This window comes from Perca flavescens, chromosome 10, assembly GCF_004354835.1.
Source record: "Perca flavescens isolate YP-PL-M2 chromosome 10, PFLA_1.0, whole genome shotgun sequence".
In the NCBI taxonomy this organism is placed as follows: domain Eukaryota; kingdom Metazoa; phylum Chordata; class Actinopteri; order Perciformes; family Percidae; genus Perca; species Perca flavescens.
In genome coordinates, this window is record NC_041340.1 from 32,215,238 (window position 1) to 32,233,109 (window position 17,872).

Consider the following 17,872-nt stretch of genomic DNA (forward strand, 5'->3'; position numbering starts at 1 on the left):
TATTTATAGTATCAAATCATAACAAAAGTTATCTCGAGACACTTTACAGATAGAGTAGGTCTAGACCACACTCTATAAATTCCAAAACCCCAACAATTACAGTAATTCCCTCAAGAGCAAGCATTAGCAGTGGCTATTGCGACAGTGGCAAGAAAAAACTCCCTTTTAGGAAGAAACCTCGGCAGACCCAGACTCTTGGTAGGCGGTGTCTGGACGGGGCGGTTGGCGGCGTGATGAACAGTGGTGATAACAGTCACATTAGAAGTCACAGTGACTTCGAAGGTTATCGTGGAAGTTCATGTCATAGCAGGGCACATCGTGTCATACTGAGTAGTGCAGTCTCCTATACCGGATCCTGACTACTCTGTGCATAGGAACATCTCAGCAGGGCGTTGTGGGATGAGACGTGGCGCTGCAGAGCACGGGTGGATGCTGCGGATGCAGCAGGACGCAGCAGGATGCGGCCGGGAAATGCAGAGAATCGCAGAGCTATGCTCTGCGAAGAAGAAACATAAGGACTCCGGGGAGTAAACTCCCCAGAGCTACACCGCACAGTTCTTCTAGTTCACAACGGTCCCACAACCCTCCGTTGGTTCCTTCTCAGCCAATGTGCTGTTAGTGAATGGGAACTGACATACTCAATGACGAAACCTTTAAGGTGTCCTCCAAGGCACGGGCCGCTATGAGCTGCTCATCAGAAAGAACAATATTCTTCAGCTCTCTGCACGTTTGTATGGTTTAAAACCAGCATATTCCCATCTCCCGACAAAGAGGGTGTTGTATGAGATCACCTGCGTATGTGCAAACAACCTAAATATTATGCCATCAATGTTTCTAGACAGGGGCTACTGAGAAACCTCACTTTTAATTGGCCTGACAGGTGTTTTTAATCAATAAACCAGTACTAAACTTCAGATAAACGAACAGCAACAGTGAAGCTGAGCTGGGAACATAACGAGTTATGACCATTTTACAACGGGGGGTATTTCTTTGGTTAGTATAATCATTAAAGTAAGGTAGGTATTAAAGTAGTAAAGTCAGGTTTTGCTTTCGACTCATTTAAAAAATAAAAAAAAGAGAAAGAGAGCAATCTGTGCGAGACAGCGCCACACTGAGCTGCATGCTGCAGTCCATGTGTGTGTGTCGGGCGCGAATGAGTGAGAGAGAGAGAGACAGAGAGAGAGCGAGACCATAGCCTCTTAATGTTCTAACGCTGGGTTTTACAGGGAGCTTGCAACTCCGCTACTGCTCTTCAAAATCTAACTCGGAGTAGACTTTGGCGAACGGGCGGGGGATCGTCTATGCTTACTTAGAGGTCTGAGCCAGACTCATCTTCAAAGCCAGATGTATTATAAGACCAACCAGGTTAGACTCTGTCTGCTGCTCTGCACTTGTGACCGATAGGTTTCATCACACCTCTATATACAACTATGTAGACTACTTTGCCTGCATATGTGCAAACAACCTATATATTATGCTATCAATGAACAGTGAAGCTGAGCTGGGATAATGGAAGAAAATGGAACCTGTGTTATGTGTGAAATCAATTCAAAATGTAAAAATTGCTTTCAGAGAACCGCACACATTTAGTTGCCAAATGTCTGCTTGAATCGGGCAGGACATAACTGCACAGAAAATGAGACTGGGAGAACCCAGACTGAAAGCCAAGATTATTCATTTGCTCGCCAGAAACGGGATTTTAACCCCCGACGTTATTCATTTTATAACGTTGGCCCTGGAGGTAACGAGTCTCCGCCGGTTTTCTGACCACGGTCGGAAGCGAAGCAAGCAGGAAAGGTTAACACGTTGAACATTTAAAATTAAACAGCTTATTAACATGTGCTTGTTGCCTAGTGTGCGCTGATGCTCTCAGCTGTTGACATTTCCGAATGCCATCCTACAGTTGCTTAATAAAAGCGGGCTTTCCACACAAAAACGTAGCCTACATGCGTCATTAGTATGAGAAAAAATGAGATTTTAACTGTGTCGGGCTCGGACACAAACTTCTTAATGCCTGTCGGGCTCGGGCCGGGCTCGGTCACGGCTCTGTCGGACGCGGGCCGGGCTCGGACAGAAGAATTCTGCCCGATCCGGACTCTAGTGAGAGAGTGTTGACAAGTCTTGACAACCTCGCATGGCAGGATGCGGTTCAATATTCTCTCTCACTTTTTGCAGTTCTGTGGTCACAATCACAGTGTAAACACAATTTCTTGTCTTGTCTTGATGAAACCTGACCTGAAAACCGATTTGAACACTCGGGCTGTGACGTATTAAAGCACTTTTCGTGTATCATGTGGCATAGTAATGCTAGCAGCGGGAGTTTATACTGCAGTACATTCAAAGCAAACAAAAAACAGCATTATGAAGTGGTTCCATAAGTTACCATTTTGAGATGATTTATGATTTGCATATTGACACGTATTGGCAAGCACCCAGTGGCGTGAGAGAGATAAGATCCTGCAACTGCAAAAACAAATCTAAAATCTAAACAGGAAGTTCACCTACAATCTTTTTTAATCCGCTTGTGTACAAACCCACCTCACACCACAGCTCGTGCTCGAGATCGTAGCAGTATCTCTCAATGGCGGAGTTGGACTCCAGGACAGAGTTGACCCTCATCCGATTCAAGCTCTCTTCCTCTCCGCCTCTTCTCGCTCGTGTCTTCTTCCTCCCCGCTCTCACTCCTGCAGGCTCTGGCTGGGACTCCTCCGGTGTGGTCTTCTCCACGTTCTCCTCCACGTTCTCCTCCTCCTCGTCCCCCTGGTCGTCTTTGTCCTCGCCGTTGTCCACTCCGTCCTCGTCCTCGCTCTCGTAGTCCACCTGCAGAGGAAGACGGAGATGGGCGTTAAAGGTTTTAGGATGGCAGAAACTGCAGTATAGACATTCTGTATGTCTATGTACTGTATGTGTCCAGTCACTCCTGTATTCATCCACAATCAGAGATGTCAAGTAACGAAGTACAAATACTTCGTCACCTTACTTAAAGGGGTGATAGAATGCAAAACTGATTTTACCTTGTCATAGTTGAATAACGACAGTTCGGTGGGTAAATAGGACATACATAGAAGCTCAAAGTCCCATTGACACCCCATTTTGAAACTGCTGCTGAAAACGGGCGAATCTCAACGTTGACGTAAACCTCCCAAAAACCGGAACCTTTGTCAGCCCATGGGTGTATTAAGAGAACGGTCACGCCCCAACATTTACATAGGCTACACAACTGACCTGAGATCAGGTAGTCTTCCGAATCTAGATCGCTCTGATCTCTGCTATTCCATTACAAAATTAACTTCTGAAACTTTTTTATGCGAGAAATCAACTATGTAAAGCTCAAATATGGGCCGATTTACGAAAATGGATGGCTAATTGCAAATTTTGTCTGAATGCGTGTCGGAATTCAGCGGCCGGTGCTGCCTGTGTTGTTGCCTCGCCGCCCGGCCTGCCTTCCTTCACACACCCCGGCCTGCTCTGAGCTCGATTGAGCTCCCACAGCACTCCATACCCGCGCAATGTCACCGGTTTTTGGCTAATGGACTACTAAACGCCAGTGCTCTGACAGAGCTCCAGGGCCTGCAGCTCCCCTCTTCCTGCTAGCTAAATGCCCGGTGTGTGTGAGTGAGAGCACAGTCAGCAAGCTTGTTACACGAGCAATCTGTTACCACAGGTTCCAGTTAATCTTTTAATGTGTGTAATTATAATGTGTTAAGTTATTTAAACAAACGATTGGGGGAAATAAACGCCGATTGTCCGCGAGTCTCATTGATAGAGCCTGCGGCTGGATGTAGCTCTATAAATGAGAGCTAGCTAGCCTCCTCTTAGAATTCCTCTGAAATTCACAAATATTCATTAACTTGAAATCGGACACAGTTGTTAGCTTTATAAGACCTTTAGGGAGATGTCGTATAAGTGGTGTGACGAAATTCAAACTGTAAATATACAGAAATTATGCGGAAAATGAAGCTAACTATCCGTGATTTGTAGCTAGCTACACATAGCTAGGATTGAAGGGACAGTCAGAGCTAACGAAACCCCCACTGTTCACAAAAATTCATTAACTTGAAATCGGAGACTGTTGTTAGCTTTATAAAGACATTTAGGGAGATGTTGTATAAGTGGCGTGACGAAATTCAAACTGTAAATATACAGAAATTATGCGGAAAATGAAGCTAACTATCCGTGATTTGTAGCTACACATAGCTAGGATTGAAGGGACAGTCATAGACACCGTTGTTAGCTTTAAGACCTTTAGAGATATGTTGTATAAGTGGCGTGACAAAATTTAAACTGTAAATATAGCTACTCTAGTTATGCCGGCAGCTGACAGCCAGTCTAGATTAACTGGAACTGTTGTAAGAGATTGCTGGTGTAACAAGCTCGCTGATCGCGCTCTCACTCTCACACACTGGCAATTTAGCTAGAAGGAAGAGGGGATCTGCAGACCGGGGTCTGTGGAGGAAGGCAGGCCGGGCAGCGAGGCAGCAACACAGGCGTCCCATATTTCAGCTTTATATAGTTGATTTCTCGCTTAAAAAAAGTCTCAGAAGTGAATTTAATAATGACAAACAATGTATAACTTTGCAGTGAGACCTGCTGTCGAGTCTCCCATGTGTTTCTATGTAGTTTGCTCAAACCAATCAGCGCGTAGCTCATTCTGAATATTCATGAGCATACCATATTTGGAAGAAAAGCTCTTGTTCCAAATAGAGCCATATTCACAGGGTAGTTAAGGGCTTAATAAAATACCATTCGGGCAATTTTCAGCCCAACCAATGTTACATACCCAATTAGGAGACCTTAAGGAACAGTGTAAAATACCCTTTATAATCATTCTATCACCCCTTTAAGTAGAAATGTTGGGTATCTATACTTTACTGGAGTAATTATTTTACAGCAGACTACTTAAAAATAGCCTCGTTACTCCTATTTCAGTTTGGCTTGTTTTCATTCCGCTTGTCATCGTTCAAAAAAAACAAAAAAACAACCTATCCAGATAAATCTCGCCATCCGGATAGAGTGAATTTGATTGTGGTTGGATGAGAAGTATAAACATACATCCCGACACCCTATTGGTTTGTACACGATCCATCGCACCTGCACATGACACAAATCACATCACAGTCCAGCAAGGAAATGGCAGACGTATGTAGCCTAGTACGAAGATGTCCGTGGCAGAGACTCAAGAGAACTCGAGATAAATGTCTCAACCAAGCACCAGCGACGAGGTTGGTAGCCAGGAAGACCAGCCAACCCTTCTACATCCCTGGCCGTACCTGGAAGAATTTTTTCAAAATGGTTGGACGCAAAAACAACTCCTTTCGAATGCGCTAAAAGCTCTGCGCATCCAAGTACCACGAGCTAATTAAAAATACTTATAGGCAACTAGTCGTCATATCTTCCACTCCATGAAACATGTTAATGCTCAGTAGTACACATATATGGTTCTTTAATGTATTTGCGTTTTACAAAAATGCGTTCATTTTCAATGGGCATAAATGCGGCTGAAACAGGTGCATCACAAATTTTTCAACATTAACATTTCAATATAACATTTTAGTCATTATGGCCTTTAGAAAAAAAAAAAATTGTGGAGATGTGGTAATGCACTATAGGCCCCTGTGGAGCTTTTGTCCTTAATGGCATTTTGTTCCCCTTACATTACTTTTATAATTTTGAAACTAGTACTTTTACACTTTTACTTGAGTAAAAAACTTAAGTTGATACTTCAACTTTTACAGAAGTCTTTTTAAACCCTAGTTTCTATACCATCTATACTACTTGCGTAATGAATGGGAATACTTTTGACACCTCGGTCCACAAGACACAGAAACATGAAGATATCGTGTGAAGAGGAAATTAAACAAAAGAGGTAACAGAAACCGAGCTCATAACGAGAAATGCAAAACAGAAAAAGGAGAAACTTAAAGGGGTGATAGAATGTAGAGAGAGTATTTCACACTGTTCCTAATGGGGTATGTAACATTGGTTGGGCTGAAAATGGCCTGGTTGATATTTTGTTGGCCCTTATGCATCCCTGTGTTTTGGCCCTATTTGTAACAAGAGCTTTTCTTCCAAATACGGTATGCTCGTGAATATTTAGATGAGCTGCGCGCTTATTGGTTGAGCGAATCCCCAATACACACACATTAGAGAAGTGACAGAATCACTTCTGTGACTTTTTTATACGAGAAATCAACTATATAAAGCTCAAATATGGGCCGTTTTACGAAAATTGAAGGCTAATTGCAAATATGGTAAGACTGTGTGTCGGACTTCAGCGGCGGTGCTGCTGCCTCGCCGCCCGGCTTGCCTTCCTTGTACTTACCCTGTATTTCAAGGAAGAACATTTATTTACAATACATTATTCATTCACAAAGAAAATTGGTGTCCTTAAAGGTTGGATTTTTCCTCATTTTTTTAAGTAAGGCATTAAGATCAATTTCCAAAAGATGATTTTTTTATTCCTCTTTTTAGTCAACTTTAGACACACACACACACACACACACACACACACACACCTTATCTACAGATCATCTTGATAAAGAGCTTTTTTTCTTCTTCTCCCAGGCTTTCTCAAGACAATTGGCTAATGTACGTTTCACACGTGAACAGCCATCTCAGTCTTTGAGCATCATCCATATTTACCAAATCAATCTCTGCTTTTATCTTACTAAACAAAAAAAAATAAAAAATAAAATCACGCTGTTCACAATAAAAATGACAGTAGAAAACAAAATGGAACTGATTTTCTCTATCATTCAAACAACACATGGGACAGATCCATTTTTCCTCTTCTAAATTAATATATCACCCTGTTTCAACAGTCAAAGGTAAAACCCCAGATCTCAACTGAGCACATAGATATCTTTTCCTTTTTCACACACACACACACACACACACACACACACACACACACACACACACACACACACACACACACACACACACACACACACACACACACACACACACACACACACACACACACACCGTTTACCTAAGGCTAATTAATTTGTTAGTAAGTGGCGATTTTTGGCAGCCAGCCTTCCAAAAGAAAGCACAATGAAATTAAATAACCGATCATTAACCATTGACCGACAAGCAGGTAACGGAGCCTCAGTTCACCGTCCGGGAGGCTCTGACGCACTTTCCGCACTGCGTGTCCGCCGACAGCTGTAGGCTTGTACCCGTTAATGTTCCGTGCATTGTCAAACGCATGCAGCCACTTTCCTGAAACCGCCTGCGAGACTGACAAGTCCACAGCGGCGTGTATGTCCGAGCCTGTCTCCACCCCCTCCACCTGCAGGTTGTCAACTGTGTGCTTTGGAATGAAAGGGAGAAAACGGGATGCCGAGTAACACGCCGGATATTGCTCATATATATATATATATATATATATATATATATATATATATATATATATATATATATATATATATATATATATATATATGACTATTTACATTGTAGATTCTCACTGAAGGCATCAAAACTATGAATGAACACATATGGAATTATGTACTGAAATAACTGAAAACTGTTATATTTTAGATTCTTCAAAGTAGCCACCCTTTACTTTTTTGATAACTCTGCAAATCCTTGGTGTTTTCTCAATGAGCTTCATGAGGTAGTCACCTGAAATGGTTTTCACTTCACAGGTGTGCCTTGTCAGGGTTAATTAGTGGAATTTTTTCCCTTATTAATAAAAAAAGCAAAAGGTGTCAACTTTGAGGAATCTAAAATATAAGACATGTTTTCAGTTATTTCACACTTGTTTGTTAAGTACATAATTCCATGTGTTCATTCATAGTTTTGATGCCTTCAGTGAGAATCTACTATGTAAATAGTCATGAAAATAAAAAGGAAACGCATTGAATGAGAAGGTGTCCAAACTTTTGGCCTGTACTGTATATATTTTTTTTAATGGCGCCTTAACTGCAAAGTGCTGCGGGAAACCCTGCTCCAACTCTCAACTAGCGTTTGGTGCTCTCTGTCTCTCTCTCTCTCTCCGCCAGGAGTCCCGCATCCCCAAACAAAGACGATGCAACTGACAAGGGGGTTCACTCATCGTTACGCTAAAGAACTGAGAGTGGTCCTCCAGTCTCAAATGGAAATTATCGCGGCTGGAAAAATTTTAGAGCTAATTTTTTTTTGATTGCATGATTAATTCATTTATTGACTATCGCGACAGGCCTACTCACTAGAGAAGAGACCTTAGAAGTCTTTCTCCCACCTATTGAGTATATCAGGCAGCCCAGTCATTAAATTACCATCATACCCCAGCACTTCCATGGGTATTTTCCAACTACGCCTTGGCCGTAGTTTATTAATTTCTGACCAAAATCTCTTAGGGTCAGACGTTTGGATTCTCTTCAGGTTTAATACCTGTCCTCTATTCTTGAAGGTTTATAATGATTTCTTCCTTTCTATATAATTATTTGAGCAGTTCAGAAACCTATTTTATTCTTTGTTCCAATGAGGTTTCGTATTAAATGTCTGTCTTGTAAAATTATAGCTGTCTCCAGCTTTAAAATCAAACTCGGTCTTCTTTAATCAATTTACAAAGTCTGACATACCAGTTATCTAGATTTTCTTGTTCTCTAAAGCTAAATTGTGTAATCATTCTTCATTTTCAAAAGGGTTGACTGTTGTAAACTTGAGGATTGTTTATTCATTATTTATATATAAATTACTTGCCACAATCGAGTCCGGGAGCAGGTTTTTCAGATGTACGCAGATGATACAGTCATATATGTACCTGGTAGAACAACACTGTCTATTTCTACCCAGCTGTCAGATCATTTACAGTCAATAGCAGCAGGGTTTGAGAAGTCACGTCTTTCAGTCAATGTTAAGAAAACTGTCGGTTTGCTTTTCTTCCAGGGCTTGGCCCACAATAGAAATTAGGAAGTTAAATTTGAAGATTAATGAGCAACATTTCGAACAGGTCTCGGAGGTAAAATATATCAGCCTTATATTAGACCCCAACTTAAAATTTCAATAAAACGTGTGAAAATGGGGAGCGGGGTTGCAAACTTAGACACATTTAGACTTGGGAGACTGCCTCCCATTTCATGCTGCAAATACTTTCATGCACGCTATGATGGTTTCACATAAAAGTTATTGTGTAACCTCTTGGTCACAAGCAGCACCTACAATAACAAAGCCTCTTATGATGATATACAGTACAACCGAGCAATTGAAAAGCCGACAAAATCTTGTGTCATGTTCTCAAGAAATTAAATGTGTTAAATTTGGATCATTTTTTACAATTGCAAATCTTAAAACTTGTACATAAGTGCGTACATAGCCAGGCTCCCCAGGTGCTCGGTGACCTAGTGGTTCCTCTTAGAGTGTTGGGTTCTGTTTCGCGTGGAGCATCCAACGGGAACTGTAAGATGCCCTTACATAAATCCTCATGAGGACAATCAGCCTTTTTTGTTCGGGGGATCAATATGTGGAATCCATTACCTATTGAACTTTAAAATGATCAGGATCAGTTTTTCCTGACTGGGATCATTTTAAAGTTCTTCTGAAACTGTTTTTGAAGAGGGAGCAGTCATGTAGTCATGAATAATCTGGTGCTCATGTTGTATGGTGATTTATTGTATTAGTCTGGGTTTTGTATTGTTTTGTCTGCATTTCCTTGTGAGTTTTTGCCTTTTTAAAGGTATCAATCTATTGATGGGTTTGTGTCCTCTGCTGTCTTTTATGTAAGTGTTGAGTTATTGTATTTAAAAAAAAAAAAAAAAAGGGGTCCATCTGGGACGTGCATTGCAAATTAGCTTAGGCTATAAATGCTGTGGTGTGTGACAAACTTGTCCCATAAACATTAAATAAATAAATAAAGGGCAGATAGTCACACAATGTTTCTTAATAGTCTAAATATTTAGACTATTTAGTTAGTTTCAAGAAATCAGGTCACGTTTGCTAACCCAACTAGCAGATTCTTTGATTATTACAACCAAATAACACAAAAATTATTATTTAGTTTATATGTTTTTACTTGATTATACAATATGACCTTACAATCACTTTATATTGTATTACAATCTAAAACCAACCATATACTGTGTACTTTTTTTTTTTTTTTACTTGTTTGTTTATGTCTTTTAATCATGGATTTTTTTTTTTTGCCACGTGGCTCTTGGGATGGCCAGCGGCTGTTCATGGTCCCCAGACAATTATTCCTACCAATTTGGTATGCCCTGACTTTTCCTCTAAAAAATAAATATCTCAATATCTACTAAATGGATTGGCCCAAAGTTTTGTGCAGACATTCATAGTTTCCAGAAAATGCATTCCAATACTTTTGGTGATACATTGCCTCCAATGCCACCATATTCTGGGTGAAACACCAACTGCTGGATGTATCGTCACGGTTTTGGTTACAGTTCATCATCTGTGATGATGAACTGTAATAACGTTGGCAATGTCTTAACTCTTTCGTCTAGCGCCATCATCAGGTCAAATTGTTTATTTTCCCGATACTTTGGTTTATGACCAAATACCTGCAAAACTAATGACATTTCCATCAGCCTCCTGCTGCGCTTTGTGTTAAAATTAGCAACTGTTAGCATGCTCACGTTAGACGAAGATGGTGACCATTATACCTTTGCCTGAGTTTCTGTTTAAGAGGAGCAGCTACATGTTGTGATGCTTTCGTTAACAACTTTAAAAATATGTAAAGTGTAATATGTTTGCGAGCTTTCTATTTCCAGGAATACCAAGACGCCACAGACTTAAAATAATAGTAGTATTTAATGAGGTATTTCCTCCATCATCGTACCTCCTCTTCCTGTTTGTCTTTTCGCTTGGCATCTGAAGCATCAGCGTCTCCTTCGTTCCCCTGGTCGTCCACAATCTCTCGCTCCTCTTCGCCCTCCACGTCGTCTAACTGATGAATGTCAACATGACAAGACAAGGATACTTCACATTGTTGTTTTGGTATTCAACGAAAGGAAAGAAATGTGCAGGTAAAAACCATTCAAAAATGATTGATAACACTAATCCTAAAATAAAAAATCCTATCCTGAAATGGAGACAAGCCAAATAAAAACCGACCCCTGCCGTGTCAGCTGTTCCCTCGCCATCATGGTCCTTATCTCTGGGGGTGGCCTTCCTCGTTTCCACGGCAATGGAAGCCAGCTTGGCACTGCGCTTCTTAATGGCTTCAAGGAGGAGACGGAAAAACCTGGGAGGACAAACGACCGAAAAAAAAAGTAAAACATGAGAAGATGAGAGGTTAATATTAGGGATCAACCGTTAAATGTTTTTTCAAGGCCAATGCCGATGCCGATTATTAGAAACCGATATTTGTAACCGATATGTATTTACAGTGAAAATGAAAATCTTTAAGTCAAAATTACAAACTCCAACACAAAACTTTGTTTAAATGCTTTAAAGGGGTGATTTCACACTGTTCCTTATGGTCTCCTAATGGGGTATGTAACATTGGTTGGGCTGAAAATGGCCTGGTTGATATTTTATTGGCCCTTATGCATCCCTGTGTTTTGGCCCTATTTGTAACAAGAACTTTTCTTCCAAATATGGTATGCTCGTGAATATTTAGATGAGCTGTGCGCTGATTGGTTGAGCGAATTGCCATAGGCAGACAGAGATGCGCGCTGATTGGTTGAGCGAATCCCCAATACACACACATTAGAGAAGCGACAGAATCTCATATTCCAGACACTGCAATGTTTCATTACCAAATTCACTTCTGTGACTTTTTTATACGAGAAATCAACTATATAAAGCTCAAATATGGGCCGTTTTACGAAAATTGAAGGCTAATTGCAAATATGGTAAGACTGTGTGTCGGACTTCAGCGGCGGTGCTGCTGCCTCGCCGCCCGGCTTGCCTTCCTTGACAGACCCCGGCCTGCTGTCAGCTCCATTACGGCTGGCAGCCCTGACAGAGCTCCAGTGCCTGTAACTCCCCTCTTCCTGCTAGCTAAATGGCCCGTTGTGTGAGAGTGAGAGCGTGGTCAGCAAGCTTGTTACACCAGCAATCTCTTACCACATGTTACACACAATGTCACGCCACTTAGCTATACAACATATACCTAAATGTCTTATAAAGCTAACAACGTTGTCCGATTTCAAGTTAATGAATATTTGTGAAGTTTAGCTAGGTGTTTCGTTAGCTGCGACTGTCCCTTCAATCCTATCTATGTGTAGCTACAAATCACGGATAGTTAGCTTCATTTTTGGTCGTAATTAGAGTATATTTACAGTTTGAATTTCGTCACTCCACAACATCTAACTAAATGTTTTATAAAGCTAACAACGGTGTCTGATTTCAAGTTAAAGAATATTTGTGAACTGTAAGGGTTTCGTTAGGATTGTAGGGACAGTCTCAGCTATGTGTACAAGATTGCGGCTAGTTAGCTTCATTTTTGGTAGTAATTCGAGTATATTTACAGTTTGAATTTCGTCAAGCCAGTTATACAACATCTAACTAAATGTCTTATAAAGCTAACAAAGGTGTCCGATTTCAAGTTAATGAATTTTTGTGAATTCCAGAGGAATTATAAGAAGAGGCTAGCTATAGCTCCATCCAGCCGCAGGCTCTATCAATGAGACTCGTGGACAAGAGGCGTGTATTTCACCGATCGTTTTTTTAAATAACTCAACACATTATAATTACACACATTATAAGATTAACTGGAACCTGTGGTAAGAGATTGCTGGCGTAACAAGCTCTCTGACCGCGCTCTCATTCACACACACCTGGCATTAGGAAGAGGGGAACTGCAGGCCCTGGAGCTCTGTCAGAGCACCAGCGTTTAGTAGTCCATTAGCCAAAAACCGGTGACTTTGCGCGGGTATGGAGTGCTGTGGGCTGCCAGTCGTAACGGAGCTCAATCGAGCTCAGAGCAGGCCGGGGTCTGTGAAGGAATTCAGGCCCGGGCGGCGAGGCAGCAACACAGGCAGCACCGGCGCTGAACTTCGACACACAGTCAGACAAAATTTGCAATTAGCCATCCATTTTCGTAAAATGGCCCATATTTGAGCTTTACATAGTTGATTTCTTGCATAAAAAAGTTTCAGAAGTGAATTTTGTAATGGAATAGCAGAGATCTGCGCGACCTAGATTCGGAAGACTACCTGATCTCAGGTCAGTTGTGTAGCCTAAGTAAATGTTGGGGCTTGACTGTTCTCTTAAGGTTCCGGATTTTGAGATGCTTACGTAAGCAACTAGCTTTGTTGAGATTCGCCCGTTTTCAGCGGCAGTTTGAAAATATGAGATTTTCATAGTAAGGGGGTGTCAATGGGACTTTGAGCTTCTATGTATGTCCTATGTACCCACTGAACTGTCGTTATTCAACTATGACAGGGTAAAATCGGTTTTGCATTCTATCCCCCCTTTAAGCAATTATTTCATAAATCAGAAAATGTAACACATTTAAGTTGGACTCAATGGTGAGTAAAACAGAAGCAGAGGGACAGACACAGAGCTGTAGCGGAGCCAGGCAAATAAAATGCCGATACAGATAATCTGCAAACCGCCAAAAAAACGAGCCGATAATCGGTAAATCCCTAGTTAATATCGGGTTATTCCTGGTCCAGGAGAAGCAACAGCCCCTATTTACACAGACAGTGACACACACATACACATATACACCTACCTAGTTTCCATGTAGTGGAGGATCTGTTGGGGTGATAGCAGCTTATCGTCACAGTAACGGTCAGGAGAAAGGAAGTAGAAGGAGACTTTGAAAAGCCGCTGCTTTTGGTGCTTTTCAATCCGTAATGTCTCAATCACATCCACCTTCTGCAGCACCTGTACACGTACACACACACCACACAGTACGTTTTTTTTTTTTACTTCCCCAAACTTATATATAATATAATAAAAATTACAGCTGCAAGCAGCAATGACGGGCCCTCGCTTTTTGCCCCGGGGGGTACTGGCAAATGCAACATCACACGTAGACCACACATTCTAAGTTTCATGTAAATCGCAAAACTTTTGCCAAGATAGAACCGTTCATGTTTCCACACCCACCTACAGGAAGTTGTTCCTCCATAACTTGCGCATTGTGTTAGCTATCAAAATTCTTTTGATAACTTTTAGTCACGAGGGTCAACCGAGTCTATATCCAAGTTTTTGTGCAGATTGGACTCACGGCTCAGGAGGAGTTAGACAAAGTATGTTTCCCATATATCGGGATGTGCATAATTAATAAAAATAATTCTAACAGCGCCATCTAATGGCCGATGCACTATAAATTTGGCGTGGATGCTCAAACGCCTATACGGAACAAATTTGTCATATTTGGTGTCAATCGGGAATAAATCTTGTTAAGATACGCAACTTCCTGTTTCGACAGCCCCCTACAGGAAGTTGGTCCTCTGTAACTTGCGCATTGTGTTAGCTATCAAAATTCTTTTGATATATTTTTGTCATGAGGGTCCACCGAGGCTACGTGCACATTTTTGTGCAGATGGGACTCATGCTCTAGGAGGAGTTAAAAAAAGTAGGTTTCGCTCAAAGCAAATTAGCAAATTAATAAAAAAAAAATAAAACTGCGCCATCTAAAGGCCAATTGACGACATATTTGGCAAACAGCCTCATTGGCACATGAAGAACAACTTTCTTAAGTTTTGTGTCCATTGGAATAGCCGTTGGCAAGATATAACCATTCCTGTTTCCACTCCCACCTACAGGAAGTTGGTCCTCCATAACTTGCGCATTGTTTTAGCTATCAATATTCTTTTGATTACTTTTTGTCACAAGGGTCCTCCGAGTGTATATGCAAGTTTTTGTGCCGATCGGACTCACGTCCCAGGAGTAATTAGACAAAGTAGGCTTCCCATATGTCAATATTTTGATGATTAAATAAAAAAAATTAAAACAGCGTCATCTAATGGCCGATTGCAGCCAACTTTGGCACAGTTGCTGAACAGGCCAGGAGGAACATCCTTGTCAAGTTTCGGGGGAATCTGAATAATTGTTGTCAAGATAACGCAACTTCCTGTTTAGACAGTAAGTTGCTATAACTTCCGCATTTTTTCAACTATCAAAATTCTCTGGATAACTTTTCATTATGAGGGTCAACAGATACTTCCTGCAAAGATTCAAGAAGATTGAAGTCACGGCCTAGGACGAGTTCGAAAGAATGTAAAACACCTGAAAAATGCATAATTAAAAATGGCCGCCTTCCGGTTGGGCGGAGCTAATGAATGTAAATGGGAAATATGTCTGCAATGATTAGAGCAATATGGGTATTAAATCTGGTGAATATCGGAGCAACTATGTCCAAGTTAAGGCCTTCTACGCATTAGGGGGCGCTATGGAGCCCGCTTACAGGTATGGGCCAAATCGCTGTACAGTCTCGCAAAGCCCCCAGGTGTTTATGTGGGCGCCAATTTTTGTGATTTTTCGTATATATTGAGGCCGTCAAAAATGTGCCCAAGGGCTAAAACCAATTAGGGGGCGCTATAGAGCAACCATACCACTCCCAGGCCTAAAGGTGTATTCAGATGAAAGAGTTTAATATTCTGCACATGGCTGCAAAACGTTGAGAGTTTTCGTGCATCCTAAAGTCCTCAAACAAGTGTTCGTATAATGATGATTTTTGCAGGAAAACCAAGATTTTGGAAATTTTTGAATTTTGTGACTTTTTTCTAAAAATAGCTCCATGGAGTTCAAGATGAGACCTATGTTCCCTCAAAAGTTGGTGTATTAACTTCTTACTTTTTTCGGAATTAAGGCGCACGTTAGGGGGTGCTATGGACCCCCCTGGCAACACCCGAGGCCAAGCACTACAGAACTTTGCAATTTTCACCAGTTGTGACAGGTGTGCAAATTTTTGTGAGTTTTCGTGCATGCTAACGCCCTCAAAAATGCGACAAAGGACTCGGAAAAATAATAATCTGATGAAAAACAATAGGTTCCTTCTCACTTTCAGTGCAAGGCACCGTTGGGGCCTTGCACCCTAACTAACGGGCCCTAACTAAACTAAAGGAAAAAGAAGGTGGAGCAAAAACAGAAAAACTAAGACAAAAAGGGGCAAGAAAATACACAAGAAGCTGACCCTTACCTCAGCCAGACAGACTCTGGTCAGTTTCTTTCGGAGCGTCTTGGCCCTCTTCAAGGCTTTCTTGTTGTTCAGCACTGGAACGCTCATCATGGGAGTTTTAATGTTGGAGCTGGCCACCATGAGGATCTCTCTCAGTCTGCGAGACACATAGACATATATACACAGAGTGAGACGTGGAGGAAAAGTACGGTGGAAGGCTTGAATGGATCAAGTACGGACGAGTAAGTGGCCAAAAGTAAGAAGAAGAGGTGTTGATGTAGAAAAGGCGTTTTAGGAGAGAAAAAAACTGTTAATCATAAAAATGTTCGGTTAACGAGGGTTGGCTATAAGAAATTAGCATCCCTACTTCTCACATTTTTTTCTATTCTATGGAAGCAAAGCCAGACACAGCCAACAGTCTACAGCTGTTCTCCGCTGGTTCAAAGAGCTGTGTATGTACATAAGAGGTCAAGGAATCGGGCGCAGAGGTGACGTTACCGAGGTATCCCCAAAGTGACGTTCATCTCTCCTCTGCCAGCAAAGTGGAAGGTGTTGAGGGTCATCTGCGTGGAGGGCTCGCCTATGGACTGAGCCGCCAGCAGACCCACTGCTTCTCCCGGATCACACAGCGAACGCTGCCACTTGTAGTGCAACAGCTGCCGAAGGCTGGAGACAGACAGAGAAAGAGACAGAGAGAGAGAGAGTCATGAGCTTATTTCACCTAACAAAAATAAGAACTTGGTTTTCAATGTGCATGTGGACGATGGGCTAGGTCAAGGAACCCTTCCTACACATCTCAGTTGCTTCAATAGGCAGGTAAGCACAAACATTACCTTTACATTTTACATGTACGGTTCTGTCACTGTGAACAGGTTTTGGTCAAATGTATTTAAAGTAGGGAGCTACTAACCACTAACTAACTAGATTTACCAGCTTGTGGTTGGACAACTAGTTTTCAGTTCTTCAGCATTTCTTGGCTTTATACAACTGCTATATATGTCTGGAGCAAATTCTAGAGGAAACAATGTAATTGTCAATTTTATGTTAATTTAAGCAAAAAAATACAATGTTTTATGACAATAAAGCTGTGGTTTACTGTATAGACTGATTATTTGTGTTTTTACATTATCTTGGTCACATAACAGTGATATGACCAAAAGAGGATACTGGGATTCATTCAAAACTGTATTCGTTTGAAAAAGTAATACATAAAGAGATTTTTTTTATTTGATTGAAAGAGACCATTATATACATTATATATACAATTAATTGTACAGTACAATTTGGAACTGTTACAGCTCTAAGACTAGATACTTTTCAGCCTCAGTCAGTACCTGTCGGTGTCCAGGCTGTCTTGACTCATTCTGCCTTCGTTCTCGAGGTATTTCTCTGTGATGCTGTGAAAGTTTTCCGATACGGAGCCGAAGCAGACGTCAGGCCTGAACACGCCCAGAGACGGCTCAGGGCAGCGGGACGACTTCCTGCTGTATTTCGATTTGCCGGAATCATCCAGTGAGTGCCACTGCTGTATGAGCTGTGGAGGGAGCAATTGACAAGCTTGGTTAGACTAGGTCAGAGGTCTACGTCATGCTGTATGTACGAAGGCTAAAGGGACAAAGTAACACCAAGAAAACCTGGCTGATCTTTCACATTTTGTCTCAATATACCTGCTGTATAGCAGCATTTCTGCCGTAGACATCGGGTTCTGTGCTTTGTTCAGTCTGTCTCAGTTTGGCCAACTTCTTTTGAGAAAACAGCAAGAATGCTCCTGATACATATTAAACACACATAAATATTACATGACAAATATTCACATAGGAAACATACATACAGTATATAGCATGC

The 17,872-nt window shown here is 41.4% G+C and overlaps 1 protein-coding gene across 1 annotated transcript in view; it reads right to left on the bottom strand.

Moving 5' to 3' along the window:
- The window catches only part of polr1a (RNA polymerase I subunit A), a 60,841-nt gene that overhangs the window by 6,914 nt on the left and 36,055 nt on the right, over window positions 1-17,872 (bottom strand). The window contains 8 exon segments of the mRNA XM_028589979.1: window positions 2,539-2,820; window positions 10,787-10,894; window positions 11,062-11,191; window positions 13,631-13,785; window positions 16,049-16,184; window positions 16,526-16,693; window positions 17,362-17,561; window positions 17,695-17,795. Coding sequence (XP_028445780.1) covers window positions 2,539-2,820; window positions 10,787-10,894; window positions 11,062-11,191; window positions 13,631-13,785; window positions 16,049-16,184; window positions 16,526-16,693; window positions 17,362-17,561; window positions 17,695-17,795 — 1,280 coding nt within the window.